At 38.9% G+C, this 22,402-nt stretch overlaps 1 protein-coding gene across 2 annotated transcripts in view; it reads right to left on the bottom strand.

Annotated features, from left to right (window-relative positions):
* Positions 1–11,221: 11,221 nt before the first annotated feature.
* Rb1cc1 (RB1 inducible coiled-coil 1) overlaps positions 11,222–22,402 on the bottom strand; it is a 55,808-nt gene continuing 44,627 nt past the window's right edge. For both annotated transcript variants that reach the window (XM_057790244.1, XM_057790242.1), the window contains 8 exons: positions 20,482–20,590; positions 20,152–20,392; positions 18,664–18,712; positions 17,655–17,702; positions 15,300–15,358; positions 13,180–13,316; positions 12,274–12,344; positions 11,222–11,485 (listed from right to left, as the gene is read on the bottom strand). In XM_057790244.1, the coding sequence (XP_057646227.1) occupies positions 11,408–11,485; positions 12,274–12,344; positions 13,180–13,316; positions 15,300–15,358; positions 17,655–17,702; positions 18,664–18,712; positions 20,152–20,392; positions 20,482–20,590 (792 nt within the window). In that variant the 3' untranslated portion in view covers positions 11,222–11,407. The remainder of the gene's footprint in view (positions 11,486–12,273; positions 12,345–13,179; positions 13,317–15,299; positions 15,359–17,654; positions 17,703–18,663; positions 18,713–20,151; positions 20,393–20,481; positions 20,591–22,402) is intronic.

Here is a 22,402-nt window from a genome sequence, read left to right as displayed (position 1 = left end):
GCCATTAAATTTATCACACTGCCTGTTACTTTGCTCTCCAAACATAGGTCAGGACATAACGGAGTGTCTGTTTACCAGGTAGCTCAAAGCTACTGTGAGTGCATGGGAGCGACTCACAGATGAGAAGAGGTAGGAGAAATTATAAAGTAAAGACAGCTGAGGGGTTGGCCACAGGCTGACCAGTTACCAAAGGTTCCGAAACCACAAATAGAATGTAGAGCAAACATTTGGATATAACAGCCTCCACATTACTGGAAGCTGAAGTTCACCCCCAGAAGAGCATTTAAAATCCTTAAAGAGGCTGGTGGACTAAATTGTTGGTAAAATCTATGTCTTAAACCATTGATTAAAAGAAAACTTAGTTGCTTCATTGTGAGAGCCTGTGTAAGAAAACTGTAGACCTACTATGAACTATGGATGGAACAAAGTGCAGAATGTGGCCTTCTACACAAGGTGGCCTTTTGAAAGCATTGCGTAAACTATGGTAAGCAAATGCCCTTCAAATCAAGGACATGAAGAAAATACCCTGCCTGTCTATGTTATCTCTTAGGGAAAGAAAAAGGCAAAGGATATTCCTGGTTCTTTTCATGTGGCCCAAGATGATAAGACATAGCACCAGGTGTATTCTTTTGCTGTACCTGTACTTGCTTAAGCTAACTGTAAACATCACCTCATGTTCTGGTTTTTTTTAAGCAATAAAAATGAGAAGGGCTGCCGGGCGGTGGTGGCGCACGCCTTTAATCCCAGCACTCGGGAGGCAGAGGCAGGCGGATCTCTGTGAGTTCGAGGCCAGACTGGTCTACAAGAGCTAGTTCCAGGACAGGAACCAAAAGCTACGGAGAAACCCTGTCTTGAACCCCCCTCCCCAAAAAAAGAGAGAGAGATGGATAGTCAAAATAATTTGGAATCAAAATTCTTAAAACACTAATAGGAACAATATCAAGAGAAACCCAGGGGTTTGTAATCTTGTTAAGACTGGATTTTTTTTTTTTTTTTTTTTTTAGAGAGGGGTCAGGACTAGAAACAAAGTCATAGAAACTTAAGAGAAAATAAACCGTATAAACTGGTCTCAACAAAATGGAAATGGCCACCAGGAAAACATTCAAAGTATGTAGGTTTTACATGGAGAACGAAAGGAAAGAATACTAATCCTGAAAACTGATGTTCTCATGGGAAAATAAAGTAAAAAAAAAATACATGCTTAAAATAAATTTGGTGTATTTTCTACAAGAGATAATTAAAAGCAAAATAGATAAAAACAAAAAAAACTATGTTGTGATAAAAAAGTATGTCAGATGCTAATGAATGGTAAGAAAACAAGAGTAGGATTTAAATATAAAATAAATAAATATATATATATATATATACATACATAGATACATATCTGCATGTGCAGATAGTTAGAAAAATATTAGGTAGATCAATCAATAGATTCTTTTGAAATAGGGTCTCAAACTGCCGAGGTTGACCTTGAACTAGCTGAGTGTGTGGATTACAGGCATAGACCACCACAACGACTTATGAAACTGCTGGAATTAAAGGAGCCACACCTCTTCTTATGACCAGCAAGCAGAGCCTATTTGAAAATATGTGGCTATCAAGAAATTCCAATTGACTTCCATTTTTGTGGGTCTAGAAGCCTTTTTTTTTTTTTTTTTTTTTTGTGCTTTCTTACATTGGAGTTTGGGAATTGGAACTTAGGTCTCATATGTTGCAAATGGTGTGCCAAATGAACCATCTCCCCAGACCCTTTCTTTGTGTTTTTATCTGTTTGCTAGTTTTAAAATGTGGTCCTCTACCTGCTTCAGCCTTCAGAGAGTCAGGGTCACAGGCAGACACTACCGTGCCAGGTTTACAGGAATCTTGAATATGTGATCTTCCGTCTTGTAGTTGTTAGTATACGGAGTTCAGTCCTCCTAGTCAAATAAATATTTTTACATTTTCTCACATGACATGAACACCTTGAAGTTACTTTAATGTCAGGCCTTATTTAATGGGCTTTCTGAACATCATCCTAATATATTTTTACACTCAGCATCTATACACATAAAATAGAAACAGCATGAGCTCTTGAGTAGGCATGTAAAAGTGCTCAAATTGTCAAAATATGTGTAAATAATGGGTTATTCCCAATTTCTGGTGGGTTTATTATATTTAAAAAAACTATGAAGAACATATACAGGGAGTCAGATACTCCCTCCGGCTTGAAAAAAAAAAATGAGAAAAGAAAGTCTATGGGAAAATAACACGTAAACTGGAGAAACAGTCCCAGGGGCTGTGGCTTCTAAATGGATGAGCAGCCTGGCCAAGGCTGTCAGGGACACAGCACTCAGACCATCAGCTCAGACCTGAACAAGGTCTGTCAGGAACACATTACGCAGACCATCAGCTAAGGCCTGAACAATTGAGATGGGCAGCAAGCAAGAATGGGGTAAAGAAGAGCCCTAGAAAAGAGATGCGAGGCAGAGCTAGGATGTGCCTGCTGAGCAGTCCCAGGAAAGCGTGCCCCAGGTCAGATGTCTCTTCCATCTGGCTGTCACAATCATCTATCTTTCATTTTTATTTCTTAATTTCCAGGCAACCCAGTCTCTTTTAAAATAACACTTTATTAATTCTTTGAGAATTACATAAAATGCAGCTTGATCATACTCCCTTATCCACCAAGATCTACTCCCACTTCCCTACCAACTCAACTTCCTGTCATTTTCATTTTTAAAAAACATTATGTAGTCATCTGGCCATGGTAGTGCACATCTTTGTCTCCAGCATCGGGAGGCAGAGGCAGGCAGATCTACATAGTAAGTTCTGGGGCAGCTAGGCTATGTAAAGAGCCCCAGTCTCACACAAACAACAAAAAACAAGCAAATAAAACCTTGTGGAATCCAGTTAGTGCTGCTCAAGTACTCCTGAGTGTGGGGCTTTTCCTGGAAGGTATTCAGATTCCCAGTGGTCACACACACCCTTAGAGAAAACTGACTTCTTCTTTAAGCAGCTACCAGTTGCAAATAGCTATTCAGCTGGGGGGAATTTCATGCCCAGCTTCTTCATCCATCCTGGAATTTTGTCTGGCTGGATCTTGCGCAAGTCTTGTGCATGCTGTCACAGTAGCTGTGAATTCACACGTGCCAATGGCCATGTGTCCATGAAACACTATTTGCACGTAGTCATCTATCACCCCTGACTCCTACAATCTTTCTGCCCTCTCTTTTCCAATGATCCCTTGGCCTTGTGGGGGAGAAGTGTGATATAGATGTTTCAGGGGCTGGAGAAATGGCTCAGAGGTTAAGAGCACTGACTGCTCTTCCAGAGGTCCTGAGTTCAATTCCCAGCAATCACATGGTGGCTCACAGCCATCTATAATGAGATCTGGTGCCCCCTTCTGGCATGCAAGCATACATGGAAGGAATGTTGTATACATAATAAATAAATAACTCTAAAAAAAAAGGAGAAAAAAAAGTTATGGATGTTTCATTCTGGGCTGAGCATTCTGAAGCCTCCTATTCTTTGCAAACTAAGCAGTTGTTTCTGAGTTAATTGCCATTTACTATAAGATGAAGCTTCTCTGAGGAAGGCCGAGGAATGCATTAATTTAGGGGCATAGTAATGCCATTGGAATTAGTTATAATCCTATCTTCATTTAGCGAATAATAGTAGTGGGTTCTCCCTAGCCTAGACCTATCTAGCCACAGGTTCTTCACATCATAACCAACAGGTGTTGGCTCCATCTGATAGAGTGGGCTTTAAATCCACTAAAAAAATATTTGACTACTCTTAAATCCTCCATGTCATCAGTGGGTATATCTGGAAAGACACCCGTTTTTGTAGCTCAGTTAAGCACAGGGGAGGATTAATAAGTACATTACCCCTTGCAGCACCATGAAAGCTAGCCAGCAAGGAAGTTCCAGGTCAGTTCCGGCCTGATTTCTGTACACTATATGACTCAAACATGTGGTGTCTTCAGCAACAGAAGAGTTGGAGAGTAACCAGGAGCAATTTGAGAACTTTTTCATAATTCTAAGAATTTATTAATACCTTTCCCTTGATAACCTTATTACTTACAACAAGTGAATATCTTTTTGGTTTGGTGTGTATTCATGAAAAAAACACGATGAGAGCAATATTGATTCATGAAAGTGTTTAGGAAACTGGATATATTTGTAGGTTACAATAGCACTTTTCATTAAGTGACGACTGTTTCATGTTGAGATGGCTTCTCATATTTTCTTAGAGCCATTTCCTTTGAACTTGTTAGATACACAGTCTCATTACATGTTGAACCTGAATTGTCCTCTGTAGGATCATGTTTTGAACCCTTGGACCCAGCTGTTTGGGGGAGGTTCTGGGGACTTCGGGAGGTGGCAACCATCTGAAAGCAGTAGGGTCCCTGGAGGGAAGTTCTCAGAGATATGGATATTCCTGTTTCATGTCTCACTGCTTCCTGATCAGCCTAATGGGAGCAACCTCCACCACACACCCTTGCCTTCAGGATCTGACTTTCTGCTGCCACGAAGAAAGGAGTCGAGTGTTTTCTTAAGCCATTATGGTCAGGCATTCTGTTGCAGCAGGGCAAAGGTTAATAAACCTTGCCTGGCTTTGGATATTCTGGCGTAAGAACTATTGCTAGTTTATGATGTGAGATTTTAACTGTCTCAGCAGACAATGGCTAGACTGACTTTTGTGGCTGTGAAGGGTATGTGTGTTTCTAGGCAGCACGGGTTAGTGTGAAGATCTGTTTGCAAACCAGGATCTAGAACTGGAGGACGACCTGCTGCTCCCAGCCACATGGCCTTAACAGGACTGGACTGATGCTCAAACCCACACTGCATTTCTGCACATTCTTATTTAGTAGGACACTGTTACTTCTAGGACATCTCACTGTGTTTTCTATTTATTTATTTATTGGTTTGTTTTGAGACAGGGTTTCTCTTTCTCTGTGTAGCACCCCTGGCTGTCCTTGAACTCATTTTGTAGACCAGACTGGCCTTGAACTCATAGAGATCTACCTGCCTCTGCCTCTAGTGCTGGGATTATAGGAGTGCACTACCACCACCCCCACCCTCCTCTCCTCAGTCCCCCACCCCAACCTCACCCCACCCCCTCCTCTTCCATCATTTCTCTTCAGATACAGGCAGGCCTCATGGGTACTGGCCAGTCGTGCCATATCAAGTTGCAGATCTCACTGTATTTGCAAATATGTGCATTGCTTTCATGACTGTAAGGCAAGCCCTCTGCTGGAAGTTTTCAGAGGAAATAACCCTGTCAAGATCCACATGACGCTGCTCTCACCTCCACCCCCTTGACTGAGGCTAAATGGGAACAGTCACGAGAATGCGGTACTTCTGTGAAACAGCTATTAAGTGGATGATGGCAGAAGGGAAAAATATAAATTTCTATTAGGAAACTCAAGCCTGCTTTAAAGGCAGTAATAGGTCTCCAGGGCTATACTGAAAGATGTTGCATATGGAAACAAACATACAATCCAGGATGGCAGAGTATGATGAGAATGTAGACAGTTTATGCTTGTGAGACAGGCTATACATTTTCAGAGAACTTAAAACCTAAGCACTCACGTTCATCTCCTGGGCTAGTTAAGGTCACATTCACTGGCAAAGCAGAATTCCAGAGAGATTACGAGTAAGACCAACAACACAAGCTCTCCAGCTCTACTGGAATCGGATGATGACATTTCTAAAGCAGTTAAGAAGAAGGATTACAACATCATTTTGAGATCAGATTGTCAGAAGCTACTTTTTTAGGTACCACAAAACCAGAGTTCTGAAATATACCCTAACATTTGTGAAGCAAAAAACAAAACAAAACAAAAAGCTGTTAAGAGCCATGAAAAGCACTGGAATCCCCTAAAATGGTCAAAATGAAAAGTTCAGTGCAACTTCAAGGAATAACAGTACAGACATAAGTGGTGATGGACACGGGAAAGAAAATCAGCAGTGTTTCCATGGGGTGCAACCTCTCTATAGCAACACAGCCCCGGGCTGCACTCTAACAGGACACGTGTTTTACTGCTTGGATCTGAGATTAAATGAAGGCTGGAACCTGCATTTACCTTGAGGGGTGCCACCTTTTCTTAACATTGGAAACAACATTGCTAGTAACTTTAAGGTAGGAATGAGAGAACGGGGCATTGCTTACTCTAAGTGACTGCCAAGTCTGAGACACCCAACAAGTATGTAAACCACATAGTTTAGAGCTGACTGCTTCATCTCTTGACCACTATGTTAAGAACTGCTTGCAAGAATTTCCATCTCATCCATAAAGATTATAAACTAAACTACTTAAAAATTTTGGCTAAAGACAACTTAGTGAGAGTATGATGAACATAAGAGCTACCGATAAGTAGGCATTAATAAGTCATGCTTCCTAATTTTGAATAATTAAGATAGGTAAATTTATAACGATTAAGCTTTACCAACATCGCTTGATTTTAGTCCACATTCACCCACATGATTTTTGCTCTCGTGGTGCTGAAGACCAAACCCAAGACCTTAAGATGAGCAAGCAGTCCAACTAAGATGTATTCCCAACCTGCGTATTTTTAAAAGCCCAATGGTATATGTAAATCTGTCTAAATATTAAAGGACAACAGCTATTTCAAGCCTACCTATTTTTTAAAAAAAGAATGTAATTTTAGACCCCCTAAGCTATCCCTACATGTTACCTCTGTGTTGAGTCTGACTTTGACCAAGAATGTGACCAATGCTCTGATTTGTGTTGACATCCTTACTAGAATGCCTTTTTGGAAGCATCAGTTTTCAAAGGGGCTACACAAGGCATTCCTAAATCTAATCTGCGAGGACATCACCATATAGACTACTCAGCCCCAGTCACCAAAACACTTCTAGAGCCAAATGTGCAAATAAATTTTGTTATCTTAGGCAACAAAGTCTTAAAATGATCAGTCACACAACAGAAAGATGCGGATGAAATAAAAATCCAGAACATACTGCTGTAATAGAGAAAATGGTAGAGAAAATGCTGTTGGAGGCTACAAATGTGGAAACTTACGTCTAAAAACAGCAAAAACCATTGGCCACACTAGCAAAGCTGCCTGCCATGCTTGCCAAGGTTGTCAGGACGTGCTTGAAGCATGTCAGTTGGCGTATTTTTAGCTGTTTTGGTGATGCAAGGTAAGACAGAGGAAACAAATCCTAAAATGTTTAGTCTTTGAGAGTAACTTAGCTAAAATAAAGGAGTTATTGTACTACTCATAACTGTGCTCAACAAGCTGAAGATCTTGAGTATGGATGTTGTGTGGTAGTGATCAACATAGAAGTCTCTGTGAGACTCTGTTAAGTCAGTTTGCTGAGCTAGAGAAAGTGACGCCTACAATTGTTGACTTACCTAACATGATAATGGTGATGGGCAATGCTTTTTCGCCAGAAACAAGTCACGGGTGCCCATTTTCAAATCTACATGACAAAGTATGGACGTTCTAGAAAGGCAACTAAGGAAGTGGAGCTATACTGACAGAAGACACAAAAGCCTTAACATCTCCCCTTCTCTCCACAAAAGTCTTAAGAGCCCATCCTCTCTTAGAGTAAAGCAAACACTTAAGTTTCAGGATATAAGAACAAAAAATGAACATTAGTGAAACGTGACAAAACAGTGGCAATAGACAACACGGGAACATCTAAGAATAAAGTGTCTAAGGAAGGACTTGCATACCAAAATGGTAAAATTCTGATAACTGACAAGATGGAAAAAGAACCTCATTTATGGTTTAACAGAAACAATACTACCGAATAGGCAATACTCTTCTGGTGATTGACTTACTCAATGTGATCTGTATCAAAATCCTAACGGTCACCCCACCACCATCAAATAAATGTAATAAAATGTTAATTAACTAAGTTTATCGCAAGCTAGAATTGTACGTGAAGAGGAACTTCAATTGAGAAGTTTCCATTGGTTGTCTTTGGGAAAGCATGTAGGGCCTTTCCTGAATTAATGATTGAAGTGGGAGGGCCAGATTAGGAGGAGGGATACCACCCTTGGGTAGGTAGTCCTGAGTTCTATCAGAAAACAGGGTGAACAGGCTGTGGGGAGCAAGCTGGTAAGCAGCACTCTTCTGTGGTCTGTTTCAGTTCGTGCCCTGACTTCCTTCAGTTATGGAGTATGACCTGTGAGATTTAAGATGAAATCCTTTGCTCCCCACATCACTTTTGGTCATAGTGTTTGAACACAGTAATAGAACTATGTAACAGAAAATGAAGGCAGAAGTTATCAGCAGGTTTGTGGGATATTGCGGGACAGAGCCGCCCATGTTTTGGTAGTATTGTGGAAGGACCTTGGGACTCTGGGCTGTTGTGAGAGCTTACAAGATGGGAGCAGGGCAGATGACATGGTCTTGGCTTGTTCAGTATCAGAAGTTTAAGAATTTGTGGTGTTTGGTCAGCTGAGATTGTGACTCAGAGGCACTAACAAGTGACCAGATGCACTAAAATGAAATCTTTGCTTTGTTGCAACAAGTTGATACTGGCCAGTAGGGGTAGAAGAATCAGTTGCAATTAAAAAGAGGCCAGCATCATGGAAGTAAACTCTTCTAGAAAATGTTTCCTCGGGATCAAGACAGAAGCTGTGATCCAGAAGGTCCAATGCTATCCTCATGGAATTGAACTTGGTAACGTAAAAGACAGTTCAGATGTGAAATCTCAGAAGCTGCTCGGCTAGCTAACTGCCATTTGCCACCTCCGCTCTGTTATCATGGACTAGTGTTCTTCTGAAACCAGAAACCACCACCAACCTTTTTTCTGTAAGGTGCCTTGGTCATGTCCATTTTTCACAGCTGATAGGTAAATATAGTTCACAATCAGATCTTAATATCTTACTCTTAAATTTTCAGGAGCAAGTAAATTTGTGGCAACAGACTCTTAAGGAACACTTACAATATAAAATTATATGTTAAAGACCAAGGAAACAATGAAGGGGACATAGAAATTCACATTATCCAGGCATGGTGGCACATGTCTTAAGCCCAGCACTTGGAAGGCAGGTGAACCTCTGTGAGTCTGAGGCCAGCCTGGTTTACACGGTGAGTTACAGGACAGCCGGGGATATAGAGTTCCTGTTTCAAAAGCAAAAGTAAACTATGAAAAATTAAAGATTACTTTAAAAAAATCTTTTATACCTTGTTTGCTGTCATTTATCTTACATCCTGGGCATAGTTTCCCTCCCTCCACTCAATTCCACCCTTCCCCACATCCCAATCCACTCCTCTTCCATTTCTGTTCAGGAAAGAGCAGTTCTTTCAAGGATAACATAATATGGTATATCGCGATGCAATAAGACTAAACACCTTCCCTTACATGAAGGCTGGGCAAGGCAACACAGTATGATGAAGAGGATCCTAAATCCAGTTTAGCATAAGAGACAGCCCCTGCTCCCACTGTTAGGAGTCCCATAAGACCAAAGCACTCAACTCTAACATATATGCAAAGGGTCTAGGCAATTCCCCTGCAGGCTCCACAGACTGCAGGTTGTTGGTTCACTCTGTGATCCCCTGTAAACCAAAGTTAGTTGATACTGTGGGTTTTGTGTTGTCCTTGACCCCTCTGACTCCTACAATCCTTCCACCCTTCTGCAGGATTCGCTGGGTTCATCCTAATTTCTGGCTATGAGTTTGCATGTTTTCATCAGTTGCTGGATGAAGCCTCTCAGATACCTTATTCACTTTTTCAAAACAGTACAACTGTAAGAGTTCTATACACTGCATTTATTTTTCTTGGAGACAGAGTCTTAGAGCCCCGGTTGGCTTTAAATTTTGGATCCTCTTCAGATGTTTGAGATGCTTGATTTATAGGTGTGGTAGTACACACCTTTAATCCCAACAGTTATATGTGACAGCAATTTGTAATAATAAAAGGACTATATTTGACTGACTCACACCTATAAAGATGAATGTGAATGCACCATATAACAAAAATAATCAGCCACCACAACTAACATTAAGATCAGTATTAAGGAGAAATTTAGTGTGTTACAGCAATAATTCCAATAATTCTACAGCATAATATCATATATTAAATCTGAAGAGCATTAAGTAAAAAGGCCTGAGACTCAGACACAAACACAATTGTTAAAAAAAAATACATAGTCATTTCTGATATACTTGTAGTTACTCCATAAAGATGTCATCGAAGGATTGAATAGAAACGTATGAAATCATTTGTTCATTTATTCAGTAATGTTGTCAAATTCAGTATTCTAGACACTATGTTTATTCTATTTTTGTTCTATTAGATTACATACTTATAAAAATATTCAACTTATTTTTATGAAGAAATTAAATATTTCTAAAAAAGAATCATTCTCTTACTGCTCTTTAGCAATAACCCTGAAGACATTCTCTCCAATCAGCCAGCTGCTTTGGCACAATTAGCGCAGTGCCAGCTTCTAAAGCCCGACTTTACAGGGTTCCCTTCCAGAGAGCATCACTTCACTGTTGCATACGATACAAACAATATTTTTATAATTATCACGTTTCTCTTTGATACAGAACATTTTTTACCCTTCCCAGCAATCACACAAATAGATTAGAAATGTAACCTTCAAAAGGCACACACATTTACACTTTCAATTCTTTATTGTCTTAAAATTGTACAGGTCCTTTATAATACAGTATTTTGTTATTTAAATGACCTCTATATGTTAATGTACAATGAATATCTTTATGAGTTCATCAATATGATTATTTGAAACAGTTCTAAGATGCTGAGACGTTGGAGTCCTGCACTTGAAAATCTCAGTGGTGCAGACTCTCCTTCCCCAGAAGAACGATGGGCTGTCTGGAGAGTGCTTCTGAAGATTGCTCATCCTTTATGGCTGATCTTAAAGTCAGTCAAATTACACTGTTATTTATTTTCTGAAACATCAAAGGGTATTTTAAAAAATTAAAGAATTTGTTAGCAGTCTTCTGAGGCAAACTCAAAATTATGATTATCTGCATGCAGTAACACTCCTCTTTAAATAGTTTGGAAGGATTTATACATTTTATAAAGTACGTGTTAAAGAGGAAAGGACTCTTGAGTCACAAGAGAAGAGATGCTGGTAACGACAACACTGGTATCTATTCAGCTAATGTTTATTAACAGGCAATTAACGAGGCTAGTCACAAGCCACAATGCAGGCTCCGCCCTTGAAGAAATTAACTAGTTTGGTCCGCATTTCTAGTTATTTGGGTGGAAACAAAACAAAACCATTTCGATTCAGCCAAGAATTTTGATGAATTTATTGTTCTTAAGATGTATCCACTTAAATGTGCAGATCACCAATGAAGTATACTGTTGTGTTGACTTTTGTAAAAAAAAAAAGGACGGCCAGTTGTTTGAGTGATTTATTAGCACTGGAGGACAAATCAGAAAATGGTATCAGATGTAGATTTCTTCTGTGGCTATACTTTCTTATTCCATGACACAGCTTTCACCCTGTAAAACTTTGTCCCCAAAGGAACTTTAAATCTGTTTTGTGCCTAGGAGGGAAAGAAAAAAATGAAATCACTGAATGACTAAATCAACTTATATAAATCCCCTTCAACCGCACTGCTTACTGCTAGAATATTGGGGAGGGGCGTAAAGTAGAATCTTTACTACAGACTACAAAAGATACGCTCTTGACCAAGTGAGAATATCCCAAGTAACTAACATTGGCATGGAGGGTGGGGGGTGCTATAACTCCTCTCCTCTCTAATGCAGTCTTACTATAATATATACCCTTGATGCCCTACATTCACTATGCTGATTAGACTCGCTTCAAATTTGCGGACTCCCAAAGATTAGGATTACAGGCATATATATTCATAACCCGGAACGGCTTAAAACTATTGATCCTTCTGTCTCTGCCATGGCTTCTTAATTGATATGATTACAGTGTACTACCAATCCTGGCTTGCTAATTTCAGTTTAACCTCCAACCCTGAGAGCATCTTTCACCAATGGGGTAGCATACAGCAATGAGTAAAGACTAACTCTATACACACAATTCACTTTTGCTTGCAGTTATGCAATGTGCTTTCAACATGAGTTACACTAGCTGTTCTGCTTTGTAGGTGAATGGAATGTTTGTAATCTATCTCTTCTACCTAAACACAATAGCAATACTTACAAGATTTCTGGCTTAAACTAAATTTAATAAAGCTCAAGCTCTAGTTAAACTTAGCAAAAAATCTCAAAATACAATAACTATTTCCATACAATAAAATCCCTAGGTTACAGGGTATAATGACAGGGTATAACTATAGTTAAAAGCTATAGTTTTTACCTTTTTGGCTTGACAATATTCCTTTTCCATTACTTTTCCAAGGACCCAGGGTCGTCGAGATGCACCTGAAGCTAGTGAATAAATTGTTAATTTACTTTTCAAAGTTCATGGGAAAAAAAGAACTACAGAATCAAAATAGTAATGGTGTTCTCAAGAACATTCAATACTCTAAAAAGCATTGAAATTACTAAAACTAACTTATTTACTGAAGAAACAATCTGTTGCACTTTCCAACATGCAAATATATGGGTGCTACTCCCTCAAAAAGTGATACTCCCCTCAAGGAACACTAGCAAACTAGGTGGATATCATGAGCAAATAATTAACTCGACACTGCCACCTACTGAAGGAACTATTATGATGACCTCTACTTCTCAAAGTGGTAAAATACAATTCTAGGGTCCAAGTGAAAACAGATTTCTGTCCTTCAGTGTGGATTGGAACCTGCAACCACAGTGCCTAGCACAGCAATGTCAAGACAATTAATAATGAAAAACCAAATTAAATCCTGAAGTGGACTTCCTGTGCAAAGGACACCTAATGAGGAGGCAAGCTCTTTCTTTCAGAATTATGGTAGTTGTGCACAATTCCAGATTTACATGTTTAGAAATATACATAGGAAATAACTTAAATTAACCATATGCTAATTGTCAACAGAATGAACATGAGACTTCTTATATAATGTTTGAATATGTATACCATTTGATCAGTTGATCCGCTATAGAGCACTACAATCAATTTTAGATTGATTAAGTCTATAAAACTTATGTAACTAATGTAGATTTTGTAACAAAAAGTGAACAATATTTCCTCCAAATGACTTACTCTGTGTATATAATACACAACATGAGACTATATATATCCTCCACTCAAGATTAGTATGTTAGAACAGTATGTGACACTTACCTCCCTCACCTGGTTTGAGGTCCAGGGCAGGAAGAGACTCTGAATGCAGAAAATACAAAGTAGGACTAACAGTAAACAACACATAATTGTCATGCCGTTCATCTAGGATGATGAGAACCAAATCTCCCACCTGAAAACTAAGGAGAGGAAGGTTACTGTCCTAGAGAGAGTTCATCACATGTGATACAAACTTGATAGTATCCAGCTGGCTCTGAATCTGTGGGTTCTATATCCACCGAATTCAGCTGTCCAGGTGTAACCGCTGTGGAAAGAGGTCAGGGTCTGCTGACCGCGGAGATGCTCCACACAACTTCCCTTTGTCAGTACACCATGTGTGTGGTACAGGCTAAAACTGTACTGCATTTACATGAGGTGTTACAAGCAATCTAGAGATGATTTAAAGTAGATAGGATGCGCATACAGGACACACACAAATACTGTACAATAAAATAGAAGGGATCGGAGAGGGTGGGAAGCTGTCACAATGGGCAGAGGAATCTTTTCACAGATTTCATGTCCTGAGCTCAGTTTCTAGAACCTAATGGTGGGGGAAATCTGCAGACTGTTCCCTGACCTTCACACCCATTGGGATAACTTGAGGGTCCCCATAAGTCCTTTGCATTTAATTGTACAGATGTTCAAATCAACAGCCAGAAACTTTTAAAAACCAAAAATTTTCTTAATAAAATTCATTATCTAATTAAAGGAAAGAAAAGAAAAGAGAAAAAGACCACATTTTATCAGGTAGGAGAAATATTTAGCCACGGGATAAGTCTCCCCCCACCCCGTAATCTTTCATTTTATACGAAGAAAACAGCCTGACATTCTTTATTCTAAAAGAAAAAGCAACTGAATTAAGTCCATGTGTTCAGTTAGGTCTCAGAAAGCCTCAGTATAAACCTTAAAGAACATATGAAAATGAAGTTACAACTGCTTACATGCACTTACTAGTGTCTACCTTTCAAATTGTGCTCAAAATATTAATGGGTTCTAGAGAAAGCCTCAGATTTTAGTTGTCAGGGTAATCTTATATGTTAGGTTCTCCACCTGACAAATCAGTTATCAAGCTTTCTTTCCCTTCCCTTTTCTTGTTGTGAGTATAGCCCTTTATGGTTGAGCCATTTATCCAGTCCTCTCTTCCTTATTTTTGAGACAGGCTCTTGCTATGTGATCCAGGTTGGCCTTTGACTTATCTCTGGCCTTCACTTTCTCAGCACTGAGGCAGCAGATGATGACACAGCACGGTGTAAGAAGAGATTGAAATACTGCTGCGATGATGGGGCGAGCACTGTTTGAGTGAACTGCAAAAGCTAATATATTAAAGAGAGGAAAAGGGTCTTCTGAGCCAGTTATATTAAGTTCATCTCATCTTCCAAATAGCAATGATTTGATGCACAGCTAGTTAAGCACAGAGCCATCATGACATTTCATCACTAACAAAAGATAAAACTGAGATGTCAGGGCAAGAACGGATATCTAAGAACCATAAAAAAGTAAACAAACAAACAAAAAATCTCAAACCAATTAACAACAAAAATCTATTGTAAGTACAATAAAGGTCTTCACAAATATTTAATTCAGAAGCTGGGCACTAGGATCCACTCCTTTCATCCTAACATTTGAGGCAACAATTCAAGAAGATGGGTGTGTGTGTCAGACCAGCCTGGGCTACCTTGTAAAAAAACCAAATAAATGTTTAAAAGTTCAGTAATTCTTGAACAACAGGCCAGGCTTCACGAGCAGCTGTGCTGCTTTTTTTTTATTACTCTGAAGCTCCTGCCAGACAACCCACAGGAGAAACAACTCCTTCAACAGGTTAGGTTAATTTGTAGCAGATAAGCTATAATGTCAAATGAGGACTAAGGAAGTTTTTTTCAGAGTAGATGGCAGCTCAGGTATTAGCCAGTACAAGAAATGCTGCAAGCATTTTATGTCAATGACACAATGCTAATGACCCAGAACACAGTACGCAGGGCTCCAGGATAATTGTGAAAACCCTTGTTTTCCAATGAGCTTTTACACAAGGCACTCAGCATGGTCTAAGTGATCATTGTGATGACAATGTCTTCATTAACTAATAATTTGATTCAAAACTCACAAAATAAAAATTAAATACTTACTCTCGAATGGCTATTTTTTCAGAATGCCTTGATGACACTGAGGACATGCTCTGAGACATCTGGGACAAAAGAAGGGATCATGCATGAGCCACACATCTAAAATACCACACTCCCCAGAAACATCTGGTGACACATTTCAATCTGTGTTCAAGCTGAAAAGACCACACTTAAGTAATATTTACATTCAGGAATAAGTCAACAATGAAATCTAAACTTGGTGTACCAACTTCATTGATTCCCTTCCAAATACTATCTGGTACAGAGCAGAGCTTAGAGAACGAGGGAGTTTACTGACTAGGAAGGACTCACATCTTGCAGAGATTTGATAAAATTAACCAGAAAAATGACATATATTCTACCAGTGAAGTTCAGTCTTACACAGGTTCACTCTATAAACAAGGCTCTAAGTGTGGAGAACAACATATAAACACCTCTGTGTGAAGACAGTGGGAAAGCACACTTCTCTAGAAACCAGGTATGGATGGATGCATGTGCTAGCTCTCTGGGTCATGTGGGAGTATCTCTGTTTCTCTTGTTACTACTATCCTACGTGCTAGAACAAAGCAGCTTAAAAATGGTTCTTAAACCCTATTGCCCTATGAAAACAAAACAAAATATTAGTAAAAATCTCGGCCAAATGGGGATTATTTTCCCTTGGGGACACTATATTAAAAAATGTATTGGATAACATCTTTAAAGCCCTCTTAATTTGTAGTCTATAGGTATAGAACATCTAATTTTTGTTGTTTGCATATTGGCAAAAGAAAAAAAAGGCTGTCAATGGTGGTAAACGCCTTGCTGGAATTACTAAACTCTGGAGCTAGGACTGTGCGCTGCACGCAACTAGAAAGAGATGCTGTCTCAAAAACAAAGGAAAAGAGAGGATGTGCTTCACTACTACATTTACTTTTGTTTCTTGACACATCACAGAGATTCTCTGTGTAGCCCTGGTTGTCCTGGAACTCAGAGATACACCCGCCCCTCTCTGCCTCCCGAGCACAGGGATTGCTTGGACAGCTAACTGCTTCTGAGACAGCTTCTTTCTACATAGCCCCGGTGAAGTGACACTTTTTATGTAAACTAGGCTGACCCACGACTCAGAGATTTGCCGCCCTCTGCCTTCTGAGTGCTGGAATTAATGGTGTGTGTCACTACAGTCGGCTCACTGTTACCTATTAAAATAATCAATTGCAGGGGCCAGTAGAAATGGTTAATTGGTAAAAGTGCTTGTCGCATAAGCCTTGGGACCATGGTGGAAGGAGAGAACCAACTTCTAAAAGTTAACCTTGTACAACCATGTATGTATTGTGATGTGTATAAAAAAATTGTTTTAAGTGCAAGGAACACAATCTGATTTAGGGGGAAATAAAGTAAAATATGATTGTCTCTACAGTGGGCTGCCAGAGGAATTAAAGTCATAAGGACATAGCCAGCTATCTTCACATACAAGATTCATCACAGTAAATATAAATGTTAAAAAGCACTCCTAATTCACTCAATTATATGCACAAAGATCACAAACACAAATAAGGAACTCCAAGAAATATAGTTTTCTTAAATAAATTACTATATTATTTTTCATTTCCCCCCTAAATATTCTAGTAAGGTCTACTTGGTTAAATTTCCACAAGGATTATTTTCAAGTCAAGAAAAACAGGATGGGGCTGGAGAGGTGGCTCAGTGGTGAAGGGCACTGATTGCTTTTCCAAAGGACGTGGGTTCAGTGCCAACATCTACATGATGGGTCACAACTACCACAGGCACACACAAGGTAGACATACAGAAATGTGGGCAAAACATACATACATCTATGGAGTAATTCTACAACCAAGTATAACTCTGACCTGACTTCATCTACTGAGAGCCAGTGAGGGCCAATGCCCAAATGGCTTTACAAACACTGGTATGAGTTAATCATATACATTCTGGGCTGGCAAGATGGCATTGCAGGTTGAAGGCACTTGCCACCAAGCCTGATGACCTGAGTTCAATCCCCAAGCCCAATGGTCACAGAACTTATTTTGTGAAGTTGTCCTCTGATTTCTGTACTCAAACCATGGTGGCGCATATGTTTCCTTCCTGTTTAAGTGTTTTTTAAAAACTGGTGGAAGATGTCTATAACTGGGGGCTGAGAGATGGCTCAGAGGTTGAGAGCACTGGCTGCTCTTCCAGAGGCCCTGAGTTCAATTCCCAGCAACCACATGGTGACTCACAACCATCTGTAATAAGATCTGGTGCTCTCTTCTGACCCGTGGACATACATGCAGGCAGAACACTGTATACATAATAAATAAATACATTTAAAAAAAATAGAAACTGAACAGTTTTGAAAAAGACATAACCAGAGACTCTTACCAGCCTCTGATTTAACCGCTTGTTTTCTTCTTCTTTCAGCTGCAATGTCTGCAGGGAGAGAGAGAGAGAGAGCCATGATTTACCCGGAACACCTAGCAAGGTTCTCGTCTTCACACTGCGTGCATGTCCAGAGACTTTAACTGTTCTCATCACTAATCACTTATGAGAACGACAACACTGGCTACACTGTCCCAAGACTTGCTTTCTCAAGTTTTCAAATTTTGTCATTAGCTGTGGAATTTTAAACACACAATAATATCTGCACTTATCAGAAAAGATTCTCTAGTTCAGAGGTGGAGCCTGCATCACAGTGTATTACTACATGTTGTGTGATTCTAAGCTAAACAAAAAAGGAAAAGATGGCTGAATCATTTGAATAAGATGAGACAGTCTGACTTTGGGTTACTGTCACATATCTAAGCTTGTAAAGAATAAAGACACTGGTAAGAAACCTTATGATGCAAAGAATGAGACTAGTCATGGAGAGCTCGTGCTCTTTTCAAAGTACGTTTGATTCATAAAAATTGTCAAATTTTTTATCTTTTTATTTATGGTATTCATGTCTATGTGTTACTGTGAGTTTGTATATACAATTTTGTTTGCAGCTGGAATCCCCTTACTGCCAACTTGTCTTCTTTGCTTTAATTAATATTTATCAAAAACTTTATTACTTGAATATTTATTAATTTTCTTATATTCTTGCTCATCTCAAAAAAGAAAATCTATTTTTTAAAAAGCAAATGTAATGAAATTCTTAATCTATTAATTAATCACTGTTAATTTCTGGGCTGTCATTAATAAAATGTATGCTCTTTTCTGACTCTATAGATGACATTCACTGACCCAATTGCTAACTGTTAATGGAGAACAAATGACAAAAAACAATAATAAAAATATTTAATTCATACAGCACCTCAAAATGTACTGGTCTCAGAAAGAAGAGCATTTGAGTGTTTTTATTTGTACTTGTCGTCATATTAGACAAGCACTGCACAGAACGTCTGCTCACCCGCTCTAGAAGCATGATCCTCTGCTTCTCTTCGGATAGCGTGTTTTCTCTGAAAGTGGAAGGATGTTTGTTAATAAAGTCTAAGAACTTTAAAACTTTGAATTAGACAATCATCAACAGAATTTTGGAAGTTTAGCCAGGTGTGGTGATGCAGGAGGCAAACAGGTGAGTTCAAGGTCAGCCTGGTTTACACAGTGCCAGGACAGTCTGGAGTAACCCAGTCTCAAAAAACAAAAGAATTTAGAAACTTAAATATTACTACCAATTCAGATAACTTTAGTAGAATAAGAACTTGTACTAAATTTTTCAAAAGTAACCCATATAGATCAGAATAGCTATTAATCTGTGTGTAAACTCAGATACTTCCTAAAATAATAAGCAAAACTTTGCATACCTTTTTATATAGAGAATTTCTTCAAAATCCATACTTTCCCAGATATTAAATACTTTTTCCCTATCTCACTCAATTCATTTCCAAAGAAATGTATATGATGCAATATAGCTCTCTGCGAATATTATGGTGACTGTACCTTATTTTGGGTGTGTATGTGTGGTCTATGCGTGTGTGTGTGTGTGTGTGTTGCATATGTATGAAGACCACAGATCAGCATTGGAGTCTTCATTGAGAGGGCTTGCTACCATGTTTTTGACTTTTCTCATTGACCCTGGAGCTCAATAATTCTGCTGGCCAATGAGCTCGAGATCTGCCAGTCTCTGTCCCCCATGCCACCACCATCACACTGGGAATACTAGATAAATGCTCTCATGTGCCTGGCCTTACACTGAGCTTTCTACATTGTTTTAACTGCCTCTCCTGTACATAGAATATAGTTAGGTTTATTTCCCCCTGCAAGTTGTTTCCAATCTGGATTAATTTGTATCATTTATGACTTCTAATTTCAACATTCTCTTAGTGTCTTTTTTTTTTTTTTAAATATTTATTTATTGTGTATACAATATTCTGTCTGTGTGTATGCCTGAAGGCCAGAAGAGGGCACCAGACCTCATTACAGATGGCTGTGAGCCACCATGTGGTTGCTGGGAATTGAACTCAGGACCTTTGGCAGAGCAGGCAATGCTCTTAACCGCTGAGCCATCTCTCCAACCCCTCTCTTAGTGTCTTTTACTTTGTCCTTTAAAATCACACTTTTACATGGGCTGAGAACAATTAGTAAGGTAAAGAGGCAGGTGGATCTCTGAGTTCGAGGCCAGCCTGGTTTGCAAAGCTAGTTCAAGGACAGCCAGAGCTTTTAAAAAAAGAAACCCCATTATCACAAAACAAAAAATATTAGAATATTTCCTTTTTTGTTTGTTCTGTAATTTTAAAACAGAGCCTCAACTAAACTGTGTACTGTGGCCTTGAACGCAGAGCTTTCCCCTGTGATTTGCCTGCCTTGGCATCCTTCAAGGCTGAGATTAGCTGCCTGTGACAGCAGGCTCAGGCCCAGTGTGGCCGTGATGAACACAGTGGAAGACAGAGCTACTTACTGGACAGACATCATGCTTGTCTCCATCGCTGAGTCCACCCTTCCTTCATCAGCTATCTCCATGGCTGCTCTCTCCGTCTCCCCGGGCAGCTCAGGTGCACAGGCCCCGTAGAGCTCTGGGGCTGCAGCCGCAGAGGCCGAGGGAAGGAAACCGCTGGTGCGCAGTTTGCTCACTTCCTCTTCAAGCTTCTTCTTCTCTTCAAGCAAACGAGCTCGGTCTTCAGAAAGGGACTCTATCAAATCTAAGACCCCAAGTTAAAGAAGCATTACTTAATAATAAATAAGTGCTTTACAAAAAATTTTTTAAATCATATTATAAGACACCACTAACCTTTATCACGCTCTTGTTGCTGCATTGTACTTTTTAATTTATCACTGAGATCATTTATTATGTTTTCTTTCCTCATTTTCTCTCTTGTTAAAACAGTGTTAAAATTGGTCTGAAACAACAGTAAGAGTCAATAATCTGCACACACTTAGCAGCCAATGCTATGAAATAAGGTTGTAGGTACTCTTTTCTGAGGTATATTATGGAGTCACACAACGAAGCTAGTGGTATGTATTCCAATAAAGGTTCTATTTTCTTGGTTCGGACTTAGTATCTTGAAAACAAATTTTATTTTCTCATTTTGCCTGTACTATTTAGAAGAAAGGTATTAGCAAATGCTTGATATTTTAGGGAAAATAGTAAAATGATGCACAATTTAAAGAGTACTGTTGCATACATGACTTTTTCTTTGGGTAATTTTCCTTTTTCTGATATCTTTGATCTTTGGCTAACTCATGATTACCACACTAGCATGCAATTCTCTTTCTCTCGGTCTTACTTGGACTTTTTTTTTTTTTTTTAAATATTTATTTATTTATTATGTATACAATATTCTGTCTGTATGTCTGCAGGCCAGAAGAGGGCACCAGACCTCATTCCAGATGGTTGTGAGCCACCATGTGGTTGCCGGGGAATTGAACTCAGGACCTTTGGAAGAGCAGGCAATGCTCTTAACCGCTGAGCCATCTCTCCAGCCCCTTACTTGGACTTTTGCGATGGCCTCTGGACCCGTACAGTAACGAGACTTACTAATCCCAAGGTTTCAACATTTCTCACTGCAAAGACGTTCACATACCCAATTGCTTAGAGGGCTCTTATAAATGGCAATTTAAATTGCAGTTTCATTTACAAAAGAGGCTAAATTTGTTTATAAGAGTTCATTAAAATCTTCCTAAAATAGAAGGTACATGAGAGAATGACCTACCCTAATTCTTTTATCAGCTTAGCAGACCTTCTTGCCCCACACTTTTAGGAATCCATTAATGGCAACAGAAAGATTTAACTGTTTGATAGTTTTAGACAATATCTATTAGTAAAGAACAAACTAAATTATGATTTCAGGCAAGGAACACACTGGAAAACCTCTAAAAAGGAAATATTAATAATGCAGTTTAGGGGTCAGGTGGCGGTGGCACAAACCTCTAATCCCAGGAGGCATTAACGTGGGAGGCAGAGGCAGGCAGATCTTTGTGAGTTTGAGGCCAGTGTGGCTACAGAGTGAATTCTAGGACAGCAGGGTTGTTACACAGAGAAACCCTGTCTGAAAAAATCAAAAATAAAAATTAAAAAAATGCAGCTTAGTACTATTAAATTTGTTAATATGTAGAAAATTAATACATATAAAAGCATATTAACCATTTTGAAAACTTTTCTATTTCTGTAATATGAAATGGATTAAGATGATAATCAAAATTTATAATAAGCAAATTTACATAAAAAGGAGTAGTGAGATTAAGAACCAATTGGCTTTTATTTGAAATTGTTAGATATCTTAGAAGTCATCTCTAGCATTTTTTTAAAACACAATTTTTTTTTTTTTTTTTTTGGTTTTTCGAGACAGGGTTTCTCTGTAGCTTTGGTGCCCGTGCCGGAACTAGCTCTTGTAGACCAGGCTGGCCTAAAACACAATTTTTAACTTAGGATAATTCAGATAGTAGTTAGCTTCACATTTTTTCAGTTAAATCAATTAAACTCATTCAGTTAAATCAGGTAATTCAGCCCCTAATCCATTATGGGAATTTGAAATCCAGTATGCCCTTTTATTCTATTTATATTTTTTGAGTATGTGCTTATTAAAGAACACAGTGAGAATTTGCAGAGAAAGAGTCTAGTCAATTACATGTAGAATGAGTTGTGCCAAAGAAGCTCTAAATTCACATGCTCAAAAGCAGAGATTCCATGTCAGCCTGAGTTGAAAATTCTT

This window comes from Chionomys nivalis, chromosome 16 (assembly GCF_950005125.1).
Source record: "Chionomys nivalis chromosome 16, mChiNiv1.1, whole genome shotgun sequence".
NCBI lineage: Eukaryota > Metazoa > Chordata > Mammalia > Rodentia > Cricetidae > Chionomys > Chionomys nivalis.
Note: the sequence above shows the minus strand (reverse complement) of the source record. Positions and strands in the feature narration are given on the sequence as shown.